Source organism: Buceros rhinoceros, unplaced genomic scaffold (genome assembly GCF_000710305.1).
Source record: "Buceros rhinoceros silvestris isolate BGI_N320 unplaced genomic scaffold, ASM71030v1 scaffold1029, whole genome shotgun sequence".
NCBI lineage: Eukaryota > Metazoa > Chordata > Aves > Bucerotiformes > Bucerotidae > Buceros > Buceros rhinoceros.
The window spans coordinates 17,856-26,638 of NW_010429565.1; the positions used below are offsets into that span (position 1 = coordinate 17,856).

The following is an 8,783-nucleotide window of genomic DNA, read 5'->3' on the forward strand; positions in this document are numbered from 1 at the left end:
GTCGTGGGCAATCCTTGATTTGACTGACTGGGAATTATAACGGGTTGTTGATACGTCTGCTGGGGCACTGCTTGGGAACCTTGAGGCACCGAAACCTACAATTGAGAACACATTCAGATTTTCTTCTGCAGTCATTTCTTCCTGCCTCTTGACCATCACCTCGTTGACATAAGAACTTCTAAAAAAACTAGAAACTGAAAGATATGCTGGCGTTCTCTAAATCCAGAAGACTCATGATAACAGTAGTTGAAATAATAGTGGTTTATTTAAAAAAAACCCACCCACAACTTTTTATCTCTTCACCAAAAATAGAAATGTTCATTTCAAGGTACTCTATCAATTAAGAAAAGAGATTTTGTCTGCAACCGGAAGCATGGTGGTGGGGAAGGAAAGCTTTTTCTTCCTATCCTCTGAATCACAATTAACACAGCACTTGGCTTTCAATAGCTCTAGATCTTGCACACTTGTGACACTTTTTCTTCTCAATTCAGTTGTGGGAGGTTTTATTTGTTTGCTTTTTAATTTCTGTCACCAAAGTCACCTTAAACCTGCTTGCAGCTTTCTACCATTTACGATGCACAAAAAAAAAAAAAAAAAAAAAAAAAAAAAAAAAAAAAAAAAAAAAAAAAAAAAAAAAAAAATCACTCAAGCACACAGAGGTGTGGTTGGAAAGCTGTGAATAAATGACCTACCTGATAAGATGGCACTGAAGGATATGGAACAATCACACCTTGAATTTGATTCCCAACGTTGTTGTGTTGGCCACTGACTAGATTTTGATTCTGAGACTGCTGAACTCCAACTAAACCCTGGTAGTTTTGCTGCTGGTTAGGCAAAACCTGGTAACCTGAAATTATACATGTAAATCTTACTTTGAAATAATGAACACATTTTATCCACAGTTGCCTACATGAAAATATATGTGTAACATTTTCCAAGGGCTTCTTAAATCTGGCAGCTTCCTAAGAATTGAACTTACCAGGCGTATACAAGGAAACCAACATTAAAATTAACAGATTTATTTGGATCCAGCATGAAATACTGTACACACTATTTGCAATGCTGCTCTCACATGCTTCCAGTATTTATTTACACTCCAAGTGAGCTGTGTGCATTTACACTTTGATCTGATAGCTGAAAGCATTTGAACACAGCATGCTAGATAAATACCGACACCAATTTAGATAAATACCAACACCAATTAACTGTCTATCATTATGAACAAGCCCATTCTCGGTACTTCAGTTCTGAAATTGTAGGTATGCTGAATTCCACTAGTATCTCAGGTGCTCTAGGGATGAAAGCATCTCGACAATGTTTCAAAACTGAATCTCTCGCCGAGAAAGTGTAAGGCATGCATGCAAATCTTTTTAAAAAGGGCAATTCCTAGTGAAATCTGTAATACTAAAAACAACTGAGAAAAGTCTTCCATGTAAAAGTCATGTTTGTACACAGGGGAAGACATTTTATATTCAAAGTTATCTTGGGGGGAAAAAAAGAGAGATTTTCATATTCACCCCTCTAAAGTACCTCTACCACAATTTGTTATCACTCAAACTTGTATCATCTGCTATCTTTCAAAAATCGCCTAAAAAAAGCCCCAAGCCCCCCCAAAACCCAAGCACAAGTGCCAGACAGGAAATCTGTGCATTCATTAGGTCCAACTTTAACCTCCAGTTTGTTGGGTTTTTTTAAAGAGTAGGTAATTGTTGCCACAATTAAAACACATGCAGAACACCAAGTTCTTTTTGCCATATTCTATAATACGGCTATGTTCTACTTACCACATCAGCAAAACCCCGTAACTATCAGTGTTTGAGGCAAAACCAGTTATTGCTCCAGAATAACAAAACTGGGCTTGTCAAGATGCACTGATGGCAAGAAAAGCCTGTATTTAACAGGGTCATTTCCATATTCTACTGACCTTGCATTCCCCGTGCTCCCTACCTTGGTATAGAACTATAATAAAGCAAATATAGCTGCAAAAACTCACTTGGGGTTTTTTTTCAAACTGTTTAAAAAAAATCGTGTGGTCTATTTTGAAGATAATTCAGTTAATACAAAACTTTTTTGTCAGCTAACCCCACCAACGTTCATTGATTACATACATACAGGGTACAATGAACATTGCTGCAGTCTCAGCTGGCTGTCTCTATAGAAAAAGACTGTTAATATAATTAAACATTGCTTCAGAAATTACAAGGAGGAAGGTTCAGTTTGTTAAAATCAAGAGCTATTCAACAGAAGCACACACCACACTGTCAATATTTTCAGAGTACTAGATGGAAATTCAGAAGAAGGCATGCTTGAATTAGGGTTAGTAATTAGAATTTTTAATAACTCCTAAGTTTGAACTGTGCACAAGAACCCATCTCACATCTGTAATAAACAAAATGCTTAAAGGTACTTTGTTATGATCTATGGCACCTAAAAAGCAGTGGAAGGTGAAGCTGCGGAATACGACAGATCCAATCAATACATTTGCAATCTAACCCTCTCGCTTCCCAGAAACTGCAGTGTAGCTGCGAATACTTTTCAGCTTTTTCTGGCACTTCCAGAGACAGACATAATCAATTTTGCAAGCAGAGAGAACCGCAACAATATAAATTGACTGCCAAGAAGGTTCCCCACGGCGTTCCAAAGAATGCTCTATTTTTGGCTTCACAGTTTCACCTCTGCATAGAGTGGTCTGACAGAAATGCAGTGCTCAGCTGAAAACCCACACCTGCCACAGCAGATTGTCCCATTGCACAGAAATACTCTGAAACAGTAGATAAAAAAAGAAGCAACTATTCTTAATATTTACATAATTCAAAAAATAGCTGTTAATGTAAGAAAAGTTAACTTACCGAATATAGAAACACATTTTCTGAATAACATGTTAAGAGCGAGAAACAGCCTTTATTCGAGAACAGAGAAGCAAGTACAATCACTTGGTTAACAAGCTGTGAGCGCAGCTTGTTTACAACTGGTACAACTACTGCTGGTATTACAAGCGTAACAGTGTTGTCACCGGCCGTCATGTAGCAGAGGCTAGTGAAACTTCAGCTGACTACAGTCGTTCAGGTAAGAGTTCTAATCAACCTGCTGTTAGGTCTCATTGTAACTGGGCCTTCGTTATCATGGCAGTTGGAAAGGCCTTCTCCTCAGAGAGGTTTCTTCTCCCAATGTCTTTTGGGCAAACAAATTAAACATGAACCCCACTCAATATTTCACTTGAAACCCCTTTAAAAAGGAAGGCAGGAAGCAGCTGAAAAAGAGACCGGTTCACTGTGAGAAATGTAAACCTCTCAGACAGTGTTACGGCCCCGAATCCAACAGCTCATAAATAAAATCAGGCCACTCCACAGTACTAAACCAAAAGTGGCTTCGGTTGCCACGCTCTCAGCAGCTGTCGCCTTTTATCTAAATGTGTGTTTGGAAAGTTATTCCATAGTTAGTAACCACTTTATGACGTGAATAAACCCACGGCTCTTCTGGAATATCAGGTCTGCCATTCGCAGTTCTGAGCAGACACGTTGCTGTTAGCCACGGAGCAGGCTGCCTTCTGTCTCAAAACCAGCCACTGCTAATAAACATCAACCACTGCAGATGTAGCTCTGTGTCAACTTCATACAAATATTTATGGTTTAAAATACCTCTGCAAGAAAGATAATTTCAAAGTACACCCTCTCACGAGCAGTTTACAGAGTAGAAAACAGGACACAGAACCCCCATCCCAGAATGCTCATTCAAATGTGCCTACGAAGCAGGAAACGAGAGCCAGCAATGGCAAGATAGTGATTCCGAGTTAAATGCCAATTAAGCAGGTGCTAGTAAAATGCTTCTCTCTATCATTAGCGCTAGTAAACACCAAGTAACCAAACAGGATTGAATGGAATTGTTGGCTGGGCCACAACTTTGCTACTTAAACATGATCCCTTGCTGTTACAGGAACAAGGCACATCACAGCTGTAAAGCAGCTGTCTGCACAGCATCCTTATTTATTCCTTCTAGGACACAGAGGGAGATTTTAGCTGCTGATGTTTTTCACCCGGTCCACATTACAGGCAGAGATATTCAGTTAAAACAGAGAGCTATAAACATATAAGAAAGAAACTTACTTACCTAATAGCAACCGCTTTCTCCCTTTGCACCTTGGTGCTGATGCACCGTCACCCCATGCTTTCAAACAGAGACCGTTTTGTTTAGCTACACGTATACAGTGGGCACGCTCTGAGTTAGAGACAGTTTGCGTGCTATTCACAGAGGGTGTCCCTGAAAACGGGAAAGGAACCCCGGTCGAGCCTCAGACCTTTTGCTATTAAGTAGTCTAAGTATCAAAAACTGAGGAAGGAAAGCAGGTTGTGTGATAGTTGGATAACACAGCTTTAACACCAGTGGAAAAAACACATTTTAAAAATGAGTCATTTGTTTTCCTTTGAAAAAAAGTCAATATACTTTTGCCTCTGAAGAGTGAAAAGTGATCGATTTTGCAGTAAGCAGGTACTAGCAGTATATTAAAATGATCTGACAACCCTGCCATAAGTGCGCACCACATCCTAATGATTCTGCAATGAAATAATCCCATGTGAAATTGTGAACCGAACACAGACTAACAGCCTCAAGCATTGCTGCTTTTGCAGGGAAGAGGGAGCCATCCCTCTTACAGGCTACTTCACAGAACAGCGATAAAGAAATCTGGTTAATACTTGTAAAACCTGTTATTTCATCCTGTTTCTGTAGAGCAACATATAGCTGGGGATCGGGGGATTAAAATAAAAAATCCTTCTTCCTGAAGGAAACTCAAAAAGGAAGCTAAGTCTAAGATATTCAACTGAGACGTGGTACAAAAACCTGGTTTTTAATGATCTCTGCCTGCAACCCCCCCTAGTTACTTCTGAAAGTTTTCACTGTGAGTCAAGATATTACTCAAGAATTAAGTTTATTAAATTTATTTCTTCTTACTAAAGAGGTCATATATCTAAGTACGGATTATCAGAATAATGGTAATTACAGCTACAATTTGAAAGGAAAAAAAAGAGAGTAGGAAGGAAAGGAGACGGAAATACAGCCTGGTAACATTCACAGAAAGGAAACTCAGAAACAGCTGAGAAGTCTTTACTAAAACCAGGAGGACCAGAAAACTAATTCTAGCCACTTAAGTCTGACTGTAGATTCTATTCAATACCCAGATACCTTTAAGGTATCACAGGACAGAAAGACAAATTAAAACAGTACCACGGGTATCTTCTGCATAGCACACTTTATGCCACAGCATCTAAAATTAGTATCTTTTGTTTAGAACTTTCAGGTAAGGTACATCTCTGCAATGTTACGTCATTTAGAAGTACTAATTCATCTGAACTTGCAAGTTACTAAGAAGTTAGTAAGTCACAAGTTTTTAAAATGATTCAGTTCTAAACTCAAAAAAATGTATAAAGTTACAGCACGAACCACTCACAGCAATGGCTCAAATCTCAAGTTTCATGAACAACTGACTCAAATTTTTCTACCTCAGGTTAGTTACACTTTGTATCTCATATCTGAACTTCTACTTTGTTTGAAATTTTACAGAAAAACAGGTTTAAAAAGCAAAACCAGGAGAAAACACAGACGAGGTGTTCTAATGAAATGCTGAAAGAGTGCAACGAACCTGTCTGCTGCCCAGGCTGCGCCAGTGCTTGGTTCTGCTGCGTGTTGTAATGGACAGACACTGGGCGGTATTGTGGACTGGAGTGCGGATACTGACTGGGGGTACAGTAACAAGCTGGCATCTAAAACCAAACCACAGTTAGAGAGATTCACTACCTGCAGCTTTAGAGAAGGCAGACATCAAAATGCAAAAACAATCACAAGATGCGGAACTATTGAAAGGTGACACTAATGTTAAATAGTTTAGGAATAAAAAATACTTTACCTAAATTCCCTCTTTAACAGCCAATTTGTTCTGCTCTCACTGTAGAGCTAACAATTCCCAATTTCCATAAAGAACCACCTGAGACTAGAAAACTACGCTAACCATGAGTTTTACCAGCTCCAGGAAAACCTGGGTAATTATTGCTCCTTGAGTAAACTGAAGTCATTCATTTCAAAGCACGTAAGCCAGGAAAAACCCCAACCCCAGAGTAAATAAACGCACACAGCTGCAGTTTAGCAGGGAGCCCCACACCATGGAAAAAGCTCCTAACAGAACAGCACGATCGGTTTTTCAACACAGCTTATGGGAGAGTGGACATGGAGCCATTGTACCTGCGGCACAGGTTGCTGCAGGTATCCCTGCTGCTGGAGGACTTGCTGGCTGACAGGGTGGCTAGATGTCGAGTAGCCTGGAGCAGAAACCGGTTGGCCAGAGGGTGGTGGAGGTGGAGCAGCTGTGATGATATAACCGGACTGCTGCGGGGGCTGGAGAACTACGGTGGACTGGAACATAGCAGTGTGAGGTTCAGCTGCATCAGCAGGTGGCTGGCGGGCAAGACTCATATGGCTAAATTGCGATCCTAGGTTGTCTTGCTGTAATAGTTAAAAAAGGAAAAGTTACAGTCAGAAATGCACATTCGAGAAGAAAAGAACAGAACAGCCTAATATCAGTAAATTTCAGATGTCCCAAATTACAGGGCATTAGCAACATCAGCCAAAGAACAGGAAAGAACAAGATGGAACACAGTAGTAAGTTAACTTCAGGGCTGACAGCAGGACACAACACCCCCGTTCACTCATTTCTCTGCAAATATTTGATTTTGGGATTACATCTGCCTCTGTCTACTTATTGTAAGAATCCAATTGTCAAAGATAAAGTGAGAATTTGTGTCACTAACATTTTCTGATTGGACTCCAAATCTTGAGCGAAAACATCTAACCCTAGTTAAAACAGCAAAAGGTGTCAGTATTGCTCTCAAGTAATTTTTGGTTTTAAGAGCTTAAGTTAATGAGGGTCTAACCCTAAATAATAAGGTACATTCCTCTAACCTGGTATTATAGGATTTTTTTTTAGCCTGAAATCAAGTAACAGCTGCAAGAAATGTATTCTAGTGGTTACCAACTACCTGTATTTTATTTACATCTGAAACTAAGATACTAATTGCCCCGAGCACCGCAGGAGTCCTGTGGAATTCAAAACTTCCATTACGGTAACCCCAAGCTCCTTTTCTTTACAAGCAATTCAGCATCAAATTATCAACATCCTGGAACTCAGAAGTGATCACTAGTATTGTTTGCTAAACAGGAAGATTTGGTTCATACTTCAAAAGTGGACTCTCCAAACACGGAGGAACATTAAAAATACTTTAAGACCACTTGATCTTCTCTCAGATCATCACGAAGATTGGCGTTAATCAAGAAAAAGTGCAAGCTTTTTACTGATAAGCTTCATTCACATTTTATGATAAAATGTTAATAGTTCCCAGCTAAAGACAGTCTTAATTAACACCAGAAATGTGAATTTGCACTTAAAACTTTATTTAGAATACCTTTCCAGCTTGAAAAGCCCTATTTCCATTAGATCAACCACCTAACTTTGCCTTTGGATTTCATTCTTTAATGATGCCTATTAACACAACTATAACGCTTCTCTACATTGGATATTACATTCTGGTTTTCATACCTAGTCTAGAGAGGAGATACTGACACCTGAGTTAGCATTACCTCTAAACACGTCCAAAGGATAAACTCAAGCAATACACATTTTTCTGTTACGCTGCCAATACGGGTAAATTCTGCTCCGGTCAGTTTGCCCTACCATGCTGTGAACAGTACAGCACCGAAACGTGGTTATTACCAACACACGGATAAAACAAACTTCTCGGTACCAACTACAGGTGTGTTGCGTTTTGATTACTAATCAAGGCCATCAATCCTTGTCACTATATTGCTTAAGTTACCACAGCAGGAACGGATTTTTGGAACTAAAAGCACACTTTGTATCCGACCCATTTCCTGAATGTGAAATGCTTTGAAATTATTGTAAACCTGGAAGGAGTTTCATCCTCTGCTTTAACAGCCACACTCCTAACAACAATTGTTAATCACAGCATGAAGACACCTGAACTAGCTGCTACCAACACACTTCAGTCATATGCTAAACTCATATACAAAGCTCATGTCAATTAATTGACCATTCTCATTTCATCACTAAGGAAGTAGATTATACTGACTGCAGTCCACACATATTCAAACTCTAATCAACATTGCTAATAACAAAATCAATGTTGTTAATACCAAAAAACTCTCCATGAAGTGCAATTCTTTCAGAATTGTACACCTCAAGTACAGGTAACACTTACAACACCGTTTTAATTACATGCAAACTACCGAGTTCAGATAAATCTGTATGTATTATTAGAAGACATTTCTGATTAGTGTTGAAAATAGAAACAAAATAAAAACTCTGAATATGTACTAAAATAGCTATTGTGTAACACTGTGGTGGGTAAAGCTTGGCTGGCTAAGTGCCATCAAGCCACTCTATCACCCCCCCAATCTTAGCAATACAGGGGGAGAAAATAAGATGAAAAGCTCATGGGTCAAGAAAACGGACAGGGAGATCACTCACCAGTTCCCATCACAAGCAAAACAGATCTGACTGGGGGGAAGATTAATTTACTGCCAATTAATAATAAGGTAGGATAGTGAGTAACAAAAAAAAACCCCTAAACCAGCTTCCTTCAACTACCCTGCTTCTTTCTAGGCTCAACTTCACTCCCAACTCTACCTTGTCCTCTAAGTGTCTCAGAAGGATGGGGAATGGGGGTGGTGATTGGTTTGTAATACTTCCTTCTCTGCTGCTCCTTCCTCTTCACGCTCTT

At 39.4% G+C, this 8,783-nt stretch overlaps 1 protein-coding gene across 2 annotated transcripts in view; it reads right to left on the bottom strand.

Moving 5' to 3' along the window:
- The window catches only part of R3HDM1 (R3H domain containing 1), a 54,622-nt gene that overhangs the window by 12,149 nt on the left and 33,690 nt on the right, over nt 1-8,783 (bottom strand). For both annotated transcript variants that reach the window (XM_010142666.1, XM_010142665.1), the window contains 4 exons: nt 6,232-6,492; nt 5,636-5,756; nt 693-847; nt 1-95 (listed from right to left, as the gene is read on the bottom strand). In XM_010142666.1, coding sequence (XP_010140968.1) covers nt 1-95; nt 693-847; nt 5,636-5,756; nt 6,232-6,492 — 632 coding nt within the window. The remainder of the gene's footprint in view (nt 96-692; nt 848-5,635; nt 5,757-6,231; nt 6,493-8,783) is intronic.